Source organism: Hoplias malabaricus, chromosome 16 (assembly GCF_029633855.1).
Source record: "Hoplias malabaricus isolate fHopMal1 chromosome 16, fHopMal1.hap1, whole genome shotgun sequence".
NCBI classification, from domain to species: domain Eukaryota; kingdom Metazoa; phylum Chordata; class Actinopteri; order Characiformes; family Erythrinidae; genus Hoplias; species Hoplias malabaricus.
In genome coordinates, this window is record NC_089815.1 from 4,651,383 (window position 1) to 4,667,959 (window position 16,577).

The 16,577-nt window shown below is 41.8% G+C and overlaps 1 protein-coding gene across 1 annotated transcript in view; it reads right to left on the minus strand.

Annotated features, from left to right (window-relative positions):
- Window positions 1-16,577, minus strand: part of igf1rb (insulin-like growth factor 1b receptor) — a 69,668-nt gene that overhangs the window by 12,541 nt on the left and 40,550 nt on the right. The window contains exons 3-15 of the mRNA XM_066647525.1: window positions 11,704-12,007; window positions 9,976-10,112; window positions 8,759-8,903; window positions 8,082-8,290; window positions 7,690-7,816; window positions 7,277-7,518; window positions 7,022-7,189; window positions 5,912-6,116; window positions 2,431-2,696; window positions 2,169-2,302; window positions 1,211-1,376; window positions 639-732; window positions 161-231 (exon numbers count right to left, since the gene is read on the minus strand). Coding sequence (XP_066503622.1) covers window positions 161-231; window positions 639-732; window positions 1,211-1,376; window positions 2,169-2,302; window positions 2,431-2,696; window positions 5,912-6,116; window positions 7,022-7,189; window positions 7,277-7,518; window positions 7,690-7,816; window positions 8,082-8,290; window positions 8,759-8,903; window positions 9,976-10,112; window positions 11,704-12,007 — 2,268 coding nt within the window. The remainder of the gene's footprint in view (window positions 1-160; window positions 232-638; window positions 733-1,210; window positions 1,377-2,168; window positions 2,303-2,430; window positions 2,697-5,911; window positions 6,117-7,021; window positions 7,190-7,276; window positions 7,519-7,689; window positions 7,817-8,081; window positions 8,291-8,758; window positions 8,904-9,975; window positions 10,113-11,703; window positions 12,008-16,577) is intronic.

Below are 16,577 nucleotides of genomic sequence, written 5' to 3' on the forward strand. Positions count from 1 at the left end.
TGAGAAATCTAGTTATCAGTGGCTCAGTGTTAACATTAACCAAGGTCTCTCTGTCCTTCTAAATAACAACAACGTTATTAAAATGATCTTCCAGTGTTGTTTAAAAGCAAGTCCTCATATTAAGGTCTTCCAGGGAATCTCTTCCAGGGACGGTACTCACTTTCAGCCGCACTCAAGTACTCAGGGTTGACGGAGGCATACAGGACTCCATTTCCCAGGCGATCGTTGTTCCTGCAATTTCAGACGACCATTTAATTCACCAAAAAACAATACTAAAAACACTCAACTCAGAATGGAAACAAATGGAAAGCGTTTTGTAACAATTACTCTGTTTTTCCTTTGCCTTGCTGGGCTAATGAAACCTCACCTCAGTCTACCCTCAAAAAAAAGGAAAAAGCAAGCTGCAATGTTTCAGACAAACCCCTGAAGCTCACACTGTGTGAAAAGTGTGAAAAAGCCCTTCATTAGTGTTGCGCTATTAAACACGTTGAGTGGAAAGTAAAGTACAGCCTGGCTTCTCCAAGCAGAGACTAAAAATAGTGCGTTATTTTGTGTGTTTTTTTTTCTGTATGTGAGCTGCTGATAGTAATTACAAGACTGTAGGGGGTGACGATGAGTTAAAAAAAAAAAACACATACCTTTTCTTATTGACCAGAGCCAGCGTCACTCCAAGGATGGCCAGGAGGATCACAACAATGTTGATGATTATTAAATACAGGAAGTTTTCATACCCTGGATTTCCAAAGGAAAAGGAAACACGTCATTATTATTTGGGTTCATTCAAGATATTTATTTTGATACCAATTACAGGACAGAGCACCGTATACAACACCGCAGTCAGGAAACATGACAGAAAAGCTCTTAAAACTCAACTCAGAGAGAGTACTTTAGTAGACGGCTGAATAGAGGGATATTAATAAATAAAATTAATAAATAAACATAAAATAATGGAAAAAAGGGGGAAAAAAACAACTGTTCCCGTCCAAAACAACCTCAGAAATTAAGAACAACTTTGTTTCGTAATTACTATTTGGAAATAGCCTGTTTGTCCTGTTATATTGTTCTTGTGTACTAAAGAGTTTCAAAACTCTTTCAGAAAAGTTTAATCACAGTTAATTATGTGTAATTACACTGCAAAACCATGCTATTAACACATATTTATTTGCCAGGCTGGTTGTCGCCTCCAGAAAGAGCTGTGGAAGATACTCACGTTCCTGCTGTGGCACGTAAAAAGGTATGGGTTCGGTCCATGATCCGTTCCCAGCCAGCGAGGTGGCCCGCACACGAGCAGAGTAGTTCCCCGGTGCCAAGTTGGTGAGCTGCACTCCTAGGTATTCCTTGTAATGTTGACGTGACACACATTCGTGTTTCTCCAGCTGAAACACAACAAGGCCAAACGCAAGGACTGTTATCCCAGGCTTCCCTAATCAGTCCTTTATGATCTGAATAAATAACTCAACAGATGAGAAGAGTGCAGTTATTAATTAGTCAATAATTATATTAGATCACATGTTTAACACTGTGGCACGGTGACGCAGCAGGTAGTGTCGCTTTCACACAGCTCCAGGGTCCTGGAGGTTGTGGGTTTGGTTCCCGCTCCAGGTGACTGTCTGTGAGGAGTGTGGCGTGTTCTCCCTGTGTCCGCGTGGGTGTCCTCCGGGTGACAGTCTGTGAGGAGTGTGGCGTGTTCTCCCTGTGTCTGCGTGGGTTTCCTCAGGGTGACTGTCTGTGAGGAGTGTGGTGTGTTCTCCCTGTGTCTGCATGGGTTTCCTCCGGGTGACTGTCTGTGAGGAGTGTGGTGTGTTCTCCCTGTGTCTGCGTGGGTTTCCTCCGGGTGCTCCGGTTTCCTCCCACAGTCCAAAAACACACGTTGGTAGGTGGATTGGCGACTCAAGTGTGTCAGTAGGTGTGAGTGTGTGAGTGAATGTGTGTATGTGTTGCCCTGTGAAGGACTGGCGCCCCCTCCAGGGTGTATTCCCGCCTTGCACCCAGTTATACTATACTGTCATTCATTACTTCAAAACGTATCCCTTTAAGACTATTCCTGAAATCTGCCAATGTCCCAGTCTGCATACTCAGTGTCCATGGTAAACAGCTGCAGTAACCAATACCAGCTATAACTGCAGGTGTAAGGCCTGCAACAGTGAGAGAATGTGAGAAAGTATCACCTCATTTCCCAGGCGGTACTGGATCTCATAGAGCAGGATGAGGCCATTAGGCCTGACCGGTTCTGGCCACCTCAGAATAACAGAGTCCTCCAAACTTTCCCACTTCACTTCGCCAGGGATGTCATCTGCTCGTTCTGAAAGAGAGAAACCAAAAAAAACTGCTCACACAGCCTGCTCACAGAACTTTTGACTTAATGCTATAAATCCAGTGTGACAGAAACATAAATGAATAAATAAATAAAGGCACGCATGCGCTTCTCACCAGCTGGTTTGGTCCTGGAAAAGACGAAGGCTGGCGCGCTGCACTGCAGGACTTCCTTGTCGCAGGCGTGCAGGTCAATGCGGTAGATGGTAAAGGGCAGCAGGTTGGTGATATCAGCGCTGTTCTCCTCCACGTTCCTGTCGTGAAAAGGGTATTCCTGCTTGGGTTGCTCAGAGTGAGAGAAGTTGCCTTCTGGTAAGCTCTCATTGAAAATGAACGTGCTGTTAGCCACACCCATCAGGTCCCTCCTCCGACGATCTGGAGGCCTGAAAGAGAGCACATTCGTGTTTAGCACAGGTATGAAGACACTGAAGACCCCACATTATTCCCAGTTTTGTAAAACATAGGTGGAGACGTTATGCCTGGTACCACAGAGCTGGAAGAAAATAATCTAATATAGTCTTAATCACAATAGTGCCAAGAGAAGTTACATTTAGACATCTTCCTCTAATTGTTCAGCCCTAGATCAGACTGGAATAATCTGATGCTATGGACAGAGCTGCCATGAACCGGATGAAATTACCGTCAGACTGAGACTAAACACAACTGACTTTTCCAATTCAGCAAACGCAAAGACTGATGGAGTAAATACAGCTGTCCTCCGGTCATAAAATCATAAGCAGTCACTGGAGATTCTTTTGAGAGCCATGAAAATGCCACGTGTAAACAGTTATTTGCTCTGCCGTCCACCTGTGATCAGATCACAGGAGACAGATGTTAATTCCAAGTATGAACAGTGCCTAACTTGCACCGAGAGCATGTAGTAAATATGATGAAGTTACAGGCCGTCTCAGTTATGATGGGATATTGAATATTATACTCAATAGTTTTGTTGTCTATCCTTAAGAACTGTAAAGTTGGCCCATTTGGAGCAGCTTCATAAAACACAGGGGGTACTGGAGGAATGCGTGTGTGTGTGTGTGTGGGGGTGGGAGTACAGGGGCTGGGGGTAAGGAGCGACAGCCGCCTGCCTGTTCTAATCCTCCCCATGGGAGCGAGTCACACAATTGGTTGCCAAAGCAAGCATGGACTGTCCTCAGATGATCTGGCAAGGACGCTACAACACCCCCACAAACCCTCCTTCCATACACTCACGCACACACCAACACAGCTGGTCTCCATTCCACCACACTATTACACTGCAACACTTCAGGGCTAAACTAACCAGCCTAGAAGACGCTCGAATGCCTATTACACATTGAGGCTGCCATTATGTAAAGGATTAAACAATCGATTACTACTCGATTAACTCTCTGATCAAGCTATTAGGGGTTCTGTGCAGATTTGATTTAATCTAAAAATGATGAGTGTTGTCATGTCACCCTGTAGGCTTAATATATGCGCATACCACTGAGGTTACGGACTGAAATGTTCGAAAGAACAAACTGTTAGTACTGTGCTCTCAGAAAAACGAGGCAGTGGGATCAACCACATGTCATTAATGAACCCAGAAAGCAGATTTAACTACCGGTCGGAATAATAGCTAGTTAGTAAAACTACAGCCATGTGTACTCTGAGTGCAGCTCATGCTGCATTAGGTTTTCATTTGTAGGGTTTCTGTTGTATCCTGTGCTGTATTATTGTTCCTTTACAAAGCAAGAATGAGCTTTAGCTGATTTTATATAACATAGAGCACATGGCACATATGGACATTACAGAATGCCTTTTTTCCTCTCCCATGACCGCTTCATAACACGAGATAATCCATCTTTACATACTCTCGCTTCTTCCACACCCTTTCTTTCCTTCTCTTCACTGTCTCTTCAGTTATCTCTTGCCACCTACCATATCCTTAACATATTTCCCTATCTTCTCAGATGCTCTTATCTCTCTCTCTCTCTCTCTCTCTCTCTCTAGCTCCAGTTCCCCAGCTGGCCCCCTGCCTGCAGAGCGGCAGTCATTGATCCGGCCTGTTCTCCGGCTGGAGGGGATATTCCCTTTATTTCATCGGTATTCCAGATGGCATTACTGCGCATTTCCTGGCAGCTGGTCCAGCCCGAGCTGTTTAGAGATGGAAGGGGGGGGGGGGGGTTTGGGGGGGGGGACTGCAACTGAATGAATATGATTTCCACTGCTTTCTGTCTTTCTGTCAGTGAAAACTTCGAGGAAACTGTGCGCATTCTTCAATATTTCAGTGAGCAATAAAAAAAACAAATAAAACAAAAACACATTGTGCTAGCTGCTAGCATAGCTACAGACATATTTTTTACTTGCCTGTCATGTGTCTGGCACCAGCACTTTTTGTGACAGCCAGACAATGACAAACAAGCAGAGAAAAAGGCAAGACAAGCACAAGACGATCTGCTCCAGAACAATGCAGGGTGGAGACTGGGTGCCATTTGTGTCTCCAAGTCATTTTTTTTTCCTTGCACTGCTTTAAAAGTAGGCCATGGAGGCAGCGCATCGCACTCACAGACATTCATTTCAATAAGCAGTTGGTGAAGAAAAGTTAAGAGTTAACTAGCTATGGTCAGGACAATGGAAAAATATGGACACGCACAGAAACGTACAAACACACTAAGCCCTCAGCGTAGTAGAGGAAGTGTAGAGCACCTGTCGGTGTTACTGCGGTTCACCTACCAGCTGAGAGATGTTGAACATCAGATTTGGTTTGAAATGTCTCCGTTTGGATGCTAGCTATTTATATTAATGGCATAAATTTGGCTGAAATGCTTATCTATAAAAACTAAATATTTGCAGCTAAAAGTCAGTATTGGGAGAATACCATTATCCATAATCTCCTTAGCCAAACTGAACTAATATTTACACCAGAAATTAACAGTATAATTATGCTTTAGGGAACACGAGGATCTATAATAAAGAATCTATGGTTGTTTGAGCAGACCCAGGTCTTTAACCCCATGTTTTGTACAGTCAAGCTGAATGAGGAGCATCTGTCTGTGTGTGTGCGCTGCATCCAACAGCTCATACAAAAGCTGGCAGGTAATGAGACGCAGATGTGCTTCCTAGTTGTAGCACAGAACACTCAATGTGTTACACCTTTGAGATCAGACAGAACACTCAAGGCTCTGAATCCTTCATTCATTTAACACACCTCCCTGCTCTACTTCACCCTTGAGAGGCCACAGGTCAGGCTTAAGGTTCGAAGGAGGCAATTACTGAATGAGCACTGGGGTAAAAAAAACATTCCCAAACGTGTGCTCACACAAGGAAAAAAAAAAACATCCATGCGTTAAACCAAAGAGGAGCCCTGCATTCACACTACTGCTCTTACTACCCTTCCTTACATTGAGTCTACACTAAGCTTCTCAACATCGTTTTAGTGCCAAGGAAAATCAGCCAAGTGACGCATCTAACACAGCATCCCAAGGTTGTGTTGTGTGGGTGGGAACAAAAGGGGACGGCAGTCGTGATAGCTTCAGCTCCACAGGCCTTGAGTCTGAGACCAAATTCAAGGCGAATAAAGCTGTGACGTTACGTTGAAATTAGTTTTCTTGTGTCCCTCCGAATCTTTTTTTACCTGATCTGGAAGATGGAGTTATGGAGGAAGTTTTCGAACGCTTTGCGGTAATAAGTGTCGTCTTCAATCAGTTTCAGCTCCTTTTCTGTCTTAGGGCATGGACAGCAAGGGGTTTTGTCTCGTGCCCCCGAGTCTGTACTGGTGGGCTTTGTGTCCACCGCGTTGTCAGCCCCCGTGGCAGACAACCTGATGGGAACTTTTAGCTCTGGGAGGAGAAAAGTGAACAAATAAGTTACAGGAATAATTTTACAATCCAACAATCAACAAGGCAGTACACTGGAAAAAAGGCTGTTATCATAAGCATCGGTTTAGAAGCATAGGTGATACACAAATGAAATGGTCTTTCTGATTCTTAATTCGGTTTTAGCATCAAAGGTGGTGTAACTATTTAACTACACTCAGACGCTCAAGTACGTTTGGTGTGTCTTTTACCCCATAGAGACGCCATCTGCCCATCCGTTCACTACAGCACTACCTAGGGTAATACCCTGTGTGTAATCAGAGTATCAGTGTTTAGCACCATATGCATCTGAATAAACGGTTCAGTGTTAAACGTGTCACAGATTAACAAATCGGCTGACTTTCAGATTAGTTCATGGAAAACACTACAGCTAACAGTGGATTTAAGAGGCCCTTTGTTCCTATTCGCTAGGCAGACAAACATATAGTCACGGTTTCTGCACACTGTCCCTCTGAATTGTTTTGTTTTCTCCCTCTGTCTCTCCCCATAAAGAAATGTAATGAATATCCAATTAGTGATGACTATATCTGAATGCTCACACCTTAAATAGAACACTTGTCTGCACATGCATATCCCCTAGCACAGACTGGCAATGCAATCAGCAGGGTAAGCCAGCGGGTTATTTTAGGTACCAAATGTAAGAAGAGTAAAAATCAGTGACTTTCAGGAATTCATCTCTTAATACTGGGGCGGTGTTTCCAAAAACGTCTACTCTTTTTTAATTTGAAGTGTTATTAAATAGAGTAATGCTGTGACAAAATAATATTTATGATTAAAATTAACAAAAAGTGAAAACTAATTTAAAAAAAATCCCAAAACTATAAGGAAAAATATTTAAAATGAGTGTCTTTTCAGGTTTCGAGACAGACCTTTGGAACAGTAGTTGTGCTGGTAGAGTTCAGGGTCTTCCCCTTTCTGCTGCCAGCGCAGTAGATAGTACGTGTGATTCCCATTGGGGGACACAGGAGGAGACCAACGGATCACGAGACTCATGGACGAGTTGGAGTAGGCACGGAGCTCAACAGGCATCGTGGGAGCTAATGTAAAATAAAAAAGGTTTAACATCTTCAAACATTACCAGAGAAAACGTTATATTCTGCTTTGAGCTGGAGCTTCCGTTTTACCTGAAGGCTTTGTCCGAACGTAAACCAACTCGCTCTTGGCCCCAAGGATGTGTCTGTCTTTGTCTTCCACCACCAACGTGACAGCTTTCACAAAGATGGCGTACTGGGTCCAGGGCCGGAGGCCAGACAGGAAAACGCTGGGGTTTTCATTTTCGTCCTGGGGCAAGTCCACATCCATGGTCATCCAACTGTTGGATCCACAGCCATCCTGACCATCAAACTCTGTGATGTTCTGAAAAGGCCTGTCACATAATGTAAAAGTCAGTAATTCAGGAGCACAGACTAATTCAGTAATATTTCAGGAGGATAAAGGACTTATTCCCAGATTAATAACAATAAAACGAACTCTCCTTGCTGTGTCATTTGAACAGAATTATGAGTGAACTCTGAAAAAGTTTAGACAGAGAACTTACGCTTCTTTGTAGAACACTACAAAACTGACAAGGTCCCTGTAATCTGGCGGTCGATAGCGCTCCCACGTCAGTCTTATTGTGTTACTCCCTGTGCTGTTGGAGATGAACGCCAGGATTTTGCTTTCACCTAGGGAAAAAAAAACAAAACACCACGAATGTTATTAACAAGTGTGACCGATATCACAGAGCTTCTACTAAAAACTGTAATTAATCAGTTACTGAGAAAGTAGGCAATGAGTGAATAAAGTAGTAAGTCTATATCTGAGGAAGTGAGTGAGTGAGTCAGGCAACAATTGAGTAGTAAGTGAGAAAGTCATTAAGTGAGTCAGCAAGTCAGTAAATCAGTGAGTGTGTAAGTCCGAACATGAGTAAATAAACAAGCAGGCTCTCACAGCTTGCACGGTCGCCATTGTTCCGGAAATCCTCCTCAACAAACTTCTCCTTGATGCCTGTATTCTGCCACATCTTGCGAATCTCGGACATGCACAGTTTGTGGTTGAATCGGAAGAAGAGTTTCCCGGCATGGATGGTCAGATTGTGCTGTGACCAGTCCCACAGGAACTGGAGATGCTGGTTATCCACTGCAGAAAAGGCATACAACCTGCAAGAAAGAGACCATTCAAATGTTATGTTGTTTCGGTACGTCCCTATGGAGTTGAATGTCTGGTAGGTGAGAAGAACAATGGTGGATCACGCTCTGCAGAATTAGAGATGCACTTCAGTGACGTGGAACAGCAGGAAAAACAGCAGCTATGTTTGGAATGCGAATGCTTAACCTGCACAAATGTAATGCTTTAGGAATGGCAGGGGACAGAAAGCCTGTGCTGACCATGACAAATGCTGAAAACTTTCCACTGATGGCACAGGTCACCATACAATCAGCGTTTATTATATATACACTTTGCCACCATTTAAATCATAGACGAATTAATATAGTCAGTTTAGCAAGGTCAGATGGGGCTTTGAATATTCTTTTGACTCCCTTTGAAAAGCTGAAAATAAGGTGGACAAGGATATTATTGTACCTCTGTGTGCTAAAGCCATTGAGAATACCATTACAAACACTTACTCATCATACAGGTCCTCTCCGTTGATGTAGCGAAGGCTCTTCAGGAAGGAGAGTGAGCCCAGCGTATGAGAATGACGAATCCTCACGTATCCTGTCACCGTCTTGATGAGGCCAAGGAAGTTCTCCAGCTCTGATGCTATGTTATCTAAAAGTGTATGAGAGAGTGATTGAGAGATACAGTACAGTGGAACCTCTACTTACGAACTTGATCCGTTCTGTGACCCGGTTCGTAAGTGGAAAAGTTAGTTTCTCGAGTCAATTTTCCCCTTTTAAAATAATGGAAAAGCAATTAATGTGTTCCAGCCCCCGCCACTGAAAGTCACCCTTTTTGCACTGATATATGTTTACAACACTCTCAAATTAGTAAAAAAAAAAATACATGTAGCGTTACTAAAAATAAAAAAGAAATAAAGTTGTAAGTGGTTACACATCGCTACCTTGAAGACGTGACGACTGGCTGGAGGAGTAACACAGGCACTGGCTGTATGACGGGAGGTGGGGGTGGGTGGAATAACGGAGAGTAGGCGGTGAATGTGGGGAGACAAAGCGTAGATACGGCTTAACTTAGCACGAATTTCAGTGTCTGCTATTTACGCTAATGCTAAATTGCTAAAACTACAATTTGCTAATCTTAAAAGCTCACTCAAGTCTGGGGGCGCTGGGAGACTCGCCTATTGGGGTCAGTGGCCATTTCCAGTCGACGGCGGCTCGGGTTCGTTTCTAGAGTCGTGGTTCGTTGGTGGTGGCAAAAATATAAAAAATTAAAATGCCCGGTTTGTATCTTGGAAAGTTCGTTAGTAGATGCGTTCGTAAGTAGAGGTTCCACTGTATAACGTAGGCCTGACTCTTTTTTTACTTTTATACTTTTTGTATATTTTTACCACAACCCTTAACTGTACTGTGTTTGTATATTTTTTCAGATACAGGCTTCTAAATTTAATTTGGGATCATTAAATTATATCTCTCTCTTAAATGTGATTGGCTGTGCTATGTTTGTAGCCTCTGATGTACTCGTTATACACAAACATCAGCTGAATATTTCTGAAAGTACCATATTTACACTCAATAACTTATAACGGTGTTGTCTGATTATTGCAAATTTGTGTCAGGAAAATAGATTTATTGATGGTATTCTAAAATGTTTATCATTTTACTCATTCAGTCATTACTGAAGGTAATCTGTTTTAATCCAATAAACAAGTAAAAAAAGTACTTACTGCCACGGCGGATGTTGATGTGCAGGTTGCCTTTAAGAACAGTGCAGCCTTTTAGAGACTGTGCTGAATCCACAGAGTCAATCACTTTTCCATCACAGAATTTGTCGCATAAGCCATCACAGGGACTGCAGAACATGCTGCAACACAGGAAAGTGTCAAGAAAATAATTAGTATCAGCACGGAGACATTTAACGTAATGCAATTTAACTTTAAGCGTTAAAAATAATTAGCCCTGAAAGTAGATTCTTCTTCATGTTAAATAAAGTTGTACAAAACACCAATATGGAGGGAAAATACTGTGGACTTCTTTCACAACTATGTAAACCAGAAATCATGTCTAAATATCCAACTGTTTTCTAGGTATTCTCACTTATTTGTAAAGACTCTGCTGTCTTCTAGATCAAGAGCAAAACGTAATATTCCTTTGGGATTTCATAAAAAATTGAGGAAGTGATTTACTTCTGACAGTAGACACCACTTTTGACATTGAGCAATTTTCTAAAAGTGCAGTAAAGCTTGTTCATGTGGAATCATTAAAAAAATTTGGCAATATTTATTTTCCCCTACTCTCGCACTGAGTGAAAAGTCAGAAAGACCGTCTCTCGGAGTTCAACATGTACCCGAAGCCTTAAACTTCATCCACAGATTAAAATGTTTGTTAATAGATTTAAATGTCACAACCTATCCACAGAAGAGGCGATGCTATAGAGAGTGGTCTACAAAATGCCTCTTAATAGGCTTATTGAATTACAAATAGCTATTCCTGGCCTAGCAGACGACTTGTATACTGCAAGCTTGCTGCATTCCCAGGCCACTACGGCTTTATTGGACTAGCCTACTTCAAGTTTACAGCTGAGCGCTTACAACCACGGCGGAACATCAGCAAGTTGGAAAGGTGCATCAGCATTGGCTCTTAACACTGTACAGTTCCTCGACACGCTAACAGGACCTGTGCAGAGCCAACTGGCCTAATGATCATGTGGCAACTGCGTGCAGAGATTAAAATAACTGCAGACAGGAATGGATTAGCCTACCAACTCATTTCAAAGGCCACTGGCTCAAAGACCAAAGGCTAGCATCTTGGCACCAGGCCTTGCTGTCAGTGTTAATCTGACCAACAACCGACAGTGTATCCCTAGGGGTAGGTGATACGGCAAAAATGTGACACTACGATATTTAAAAACATCTTCACAATACACAACATAATACTTAGGGCTCTTCTTTTTAAACTTTAAAAGAACAGAGAGGTGACGTATGACAAACAGAGTGTACTGAAGATGACCAGATATCAGTGGGATGAACAGGAATAAAGCAGTACATCCTGCTGTAACAAATTTATCCTGAAATAGCGCAAAAAAATAGTGTGATGTGACATTTTGCGTAATGTGTTATTTCGTTTAGGATCGATAACTTTGAGTAGCTGTTATCTACTTTTAGTCAAAGCGTTTTTATTACAAATAGCTCTATTTAAAGTGTTATGTATCGGGTGGTGGTTTAAATCCATCTATGATAACATCAGGAGGCTTAGTAAATGAACAGAACTTAACCTATCTATCTTTACACTTATACAGCGCCTTTCTAGACACCCAAGGACGCTTTACAATCCACAAAAACACTGGCGAGAATCGGCATTCGTAACAGATGACCTCCTGTCAAGGCTACTTCCTGTACTTAGCTGATAAACCCGATATTACTATAACACCACCAACGTCCTTCTGGGGTTCATACCTGTGGCTCTCGTTGCGAGTAAATCCTGGAGGACAGTCAGACATGCACTCTCCTCCGTGGATGACGAAGCGCTCGTATTCCAGCAGGTGGACTTTGGAGCAGAGGTCCATGGTGATGCAGCGCCAGCCCTCAAACTTGTAGGTTCCCGGAGGACAGTCGGACACGCAGCGTCCCTCGTGGTAGTAGTGCTGGCAGGCAGCACAGGCCCGGTCATTGTTGGGGACTGTGCAGCTACCCAGGCACTGAGGGTGGCAGCACTCATTATTAGCCGTGCACGCCTGCTGCCCACACTCCTTCGGACATACTGCGGAGGGAAAGGCAAGGAGGAAGACATTAAAGCTGTGCTCGCATAAGCATTTTGTTCCAACATATTATATTTAACAAATTAATAGGAATATCACTTTTTTGGCAGCGGATCTGAAGTTATTAATAGTTGATTAGCAGATGATTATAAAGAGTTGTAGCTTAGCGTTTCATCCAGTGTGTAATGATTATTGTAACTGTACTTCGGGCTCTTCTGGACTCCAATATGTGTTCTTTGGGTGTTACAAGGCCGATGAGGAAATAGAAGCAAAGTTTTAAATAGACTTAAAGATTCAGCCATCAAAGTGCAGCCGTAGCCACAACAAATCCACCACAGTCATTTGAGAGGACTGTTTTGGTTTTGCCAGAGGCGCCAGTGGCATTGTGAGTGAACGAGAGACCCAGCTGTTTTCCTGAGATTTGGAGTAAAGGTGGCGCCTCTGCTTTGAGAAGGTTTGATGGGTGCTAAAGAGCCTTTACTCCAGGCCTTGCACTGCTTTAAACACAAGAAAAACAAAACAAAAGCAACACCAGGTTTTGGACTCTCCAACCAAATCTAACTGGATTCAAATTAAATTTGGCGTCATGTCTGACATCGCAAAGTAGGGTACACATTACTACATACTGCAATTCTGAGCAGTAACAACCATAAACACACAGACAGATTTTTGTTTGTTTAAAGCTAACGACCAGAAACAGATTGGTAATACAGAACAAAAGCTAAAAATAAGGGATAAACAGGCATGGCTATTTTATTAATTATTGTGGAATTAAAATGAATCAAAATGTGCTTTCTAATAAATCTCATTTACTGAGAAAAGGGCAAGCCTATCCCATTAATATCAGGGCACAATCCCATCTCATTTACTCAGAAAAGCCATTAAGTCCCTACTTGAACTAGGATTTAGATTACTGACAAATTTGCACTGCATGAATTTTGACCTGTTTTCTGAACCCACATTACCTAGGGCATGTTTCACAAGTACCCTTGTAGTGTATACAAGCTCCACAGGTGGTGGGGCAGAATTCAACATTTATGAAGGTATTTCTCTCGTCCGTGTCACCGCTCCGCCCTCATTCAGTATTTTCAACCTCTGAATTCACTCACGTCGTCTCAAAAACATCAAGGCTTTTACCCACAGACAAATACTTTCTCCACTATATCAACATTCTTATGAACCACATCAGAAATCAATTACCAACAACTCTGAGAATCAAGGAAACTGCATAGCATTTCAGAGTCTCTTGACTTAAGAAAAATGAATGAATAAATGTATAACCAATCCTGCCGATTCTTTATTAAATTATGATAACAATCATGAACGCACGCCCAGATACGGCCAAGATGTCAGTTTCCTTCCAAACACACAATCCATAATCAGGCAATTGTTTTTTTCTATTTACTTTAGCCATGTGTACTGCAGATGTTTTGTACAGTAACGATCATTTCCTGTATTTTATAACAGGATTTTGTTTGCTTTACTTTAAACATACTGTAATTTAATTAACTCTTAATTAAAAATAACCATGCAGCAGGCCCATTATATGGTGGAACAAATAGTGTGAAAAAATGCAATTCTACTACATCAAATTCTTATTTAAGCACTATAAATAATAATAATAGCAATAATAATTTCCCTTGCTGGGATTTCTCAGGGAGTCTGACTGCAGAGCAAACATAAGCTAAGAGACCTGTTCCATTTCACACGGAAATCCAGTCCACAGATTGCACCCAACCAGGACTACGTATAACTCAACACGAGTCCTCTGCTATCATTCTAAATAAGAGCGCATTGTAACGGGGGAGAGGAAAAACTGATTCAGGTCAGAGCACCAGCAAGGAAAACACCAGCTTTAGCACAAGACTGCCCTACATTTAGAAGAACCACTCGGGCTCAGAGCTCCTCACTCATGTGCACATAACGTGGCTCCTGATGGAGGACACATTCACAGTTTCCAAAATGGCCATGGGCAGGCATGAGGAATGGGTACTGCAAACTAAGTGAGGGGGGGGGGGATAGAGGTGGTATCAAAACACTGACGGGAAATAATTGAATTTTTGGGTCTGAGTGAGAATTTAACCTCTAATTTCTTATTTCATCTGAATCCACTTAAAAAGACCACCACATATTTTCAGGATTAGCAATGCTAACAGAAATGCAGAAGAAACTTGGAAGAAATCCATTACATAAATGTGGGAGGCTACACAGATGTCTCGAAATTCCTACATAATTAAAGACGCAAACAGTCTTCTAGAATGGGTCAAGTGAAGTACGGCATTCGAGAAAACACAGGAGTCAGGGGTGGAGGTAGGAACCAGACATCTAAAAATTCCTTGAATATTTTCTGGCAAAACACTGGTGTGACTCTATTTAGAATTTTTGAAGTGCAGCTTCACCGGTGTTTTGGTATAGTATATAAAAATATATATATTTGTAACTAATCTAACTAATATTTATATTTAATACACCGCCGGTTCCCATTGCCACTGCAAAAAAATCTGGCTGAAAATATATCCATTTCACATCCAAACCACTCTGAAGCACTTTGCTTAAACGTTGACAATTTAATTATGAAGACAATTTAAAGACTGGTAAAATTACTTTTTAACCCAGGGGCACAACAAAGTTAAACATGTTTTTCTTTCTACTGTGAAGTTTCCACTTTAGAGAAACTACGCTCTTATGACGGGAACAACATTTTAAAACTGCTCATAATTGCAGAAGGGCACAACACAGAAGTATTCAGAATCGGATGGAGCAGAGTTGAGTGGTTCATGTGATGTAACCCAAGCATGAAAAGGCAACGTCTTCCCCGACTACAGTTTGTACTGCTTTCCATAATTAGCTTAATTTCAGCAATGAAGGTTTAAGGAAATGTTTGGTATGCCATCTTTAAACGCTGTGTTATTGCAAAATGTGCCACGTGCAAATTTCATTTTGTCTTGCGTCCAGAGATGTACTTCATTAAATAGACACATCCTCGGCTGAGGGGTATAATGGTTCTTTTAAAAGGGGAACGTCAATACCACCACACAAACATTAGCAACAAACTCACTGCACCCACTTTCAGTCTCTACACCACTATCATATTACAACTCGTGATCAAAACACAAGAGTTTATACACACCACCCCTGGCAGGATATTGACTTGTATCTGAAGATATTTACCATGATATGAATGTTGAAAAAAGAGCACAAAGCGAAGCAAATGTGAGAGAGAGAGAGAGAGAGAGAGAGAGAGAGAGAGGAAAAAAAGAACAGTGATAAAAGGTTAGAGGCTGTGAAGATGCAGACAACCTTGAGGCGATCTCGAGCAGGTCACTGGGAGACGGGTAAAAACAGGAAGAAAAAGAGAACGTGTCACTCTGGAGACATTTAACTCTCGGTTTGAAGGACAATGGTCTAAGACACCAGTCGCTGATTTGTGGGCTAATGTGTGGTAAACAAGATTCCCAGATTGCAGACATGCCTTAGATATGTCATTTGTAACGTCTGTGCCTGCAACAGAGGCTGGATACATTCAGGAGGCCTTTGCCATGTGGTTATCGTATTGTGATTTCATTTAAACTGCAACCACATGGACACCACTCTCTTCCTGAATTCTTCTGAATACACAAAAGACGATTTAAATAACACAGACCCCCTGAGGTCTTAGCAAGTGGCTCCTACCTGTGAATACGTCAGTCAGTCTCAGTTTAAGCATGGAAACTATTCTTCATATGGGCGGACTGCTTGCCTCAGGGCACCAAACCTGCTGTGTCGGTGTAGATTACGGCACCTGGAATACCTAAGCAGCCTCCATGAGAGGCTTTACCGTGAAAACATGTAGGTAAACAGTAGGTGTGCCAAATAAATTATTAATTACAAGTACTCACTATTCTTTCAGCCTTTCAACTTTTCAATCTAACTTTAAAATTAAACACAGCCTTTTAAAGATCTTCAGATTCGACTGATATTTCAAACCAATACTTGATTAAGAATTTATTTACTGTTTTCCGAATGAGAAGAAGGTTTGAGACACAGAAATGACAAATATGTGCAAATTGTTATATTGTAATGAACCTGCACACATCTAGAGTTGATGGTCACAGTCGACTGTGTGGACTCAGGAGCAGTCAGGGTTTTTTTTTTTTTTTTTTAAACAAAGACAGACTGGTCAGCGAGTGCATGCATGCTTGGTATTTCCTATCACCTTACTGGCATTCAGTAATAATACCAAGGGGTGTTCCCACTAGCCTACAGCCAGAGCAGCAGCAGCGCTCAAACATTTGTTTTCAACTTTTCAGTGCTCAACCAAGCACATGCACAGACTGTAGGCTCAATCATCTGTTCACTTTACTACTTCGCAATCCTAGCTTTAGGGTTCGACTCCAGGAAACTCAAATTATTGCTCTGCTCTGATCAGGATAAAAAAAACAGCATATGTGTAATGGCTTTAAAAAATGTGTAATGGCTTTAACTCAAGAAGAAAACAACAACGTACACATTTAATAAATATATATCAACTAGTGATGTCACTTAAACTATGGAATAATTTACTGGAAAATGAATCATTACATGAATCATCAT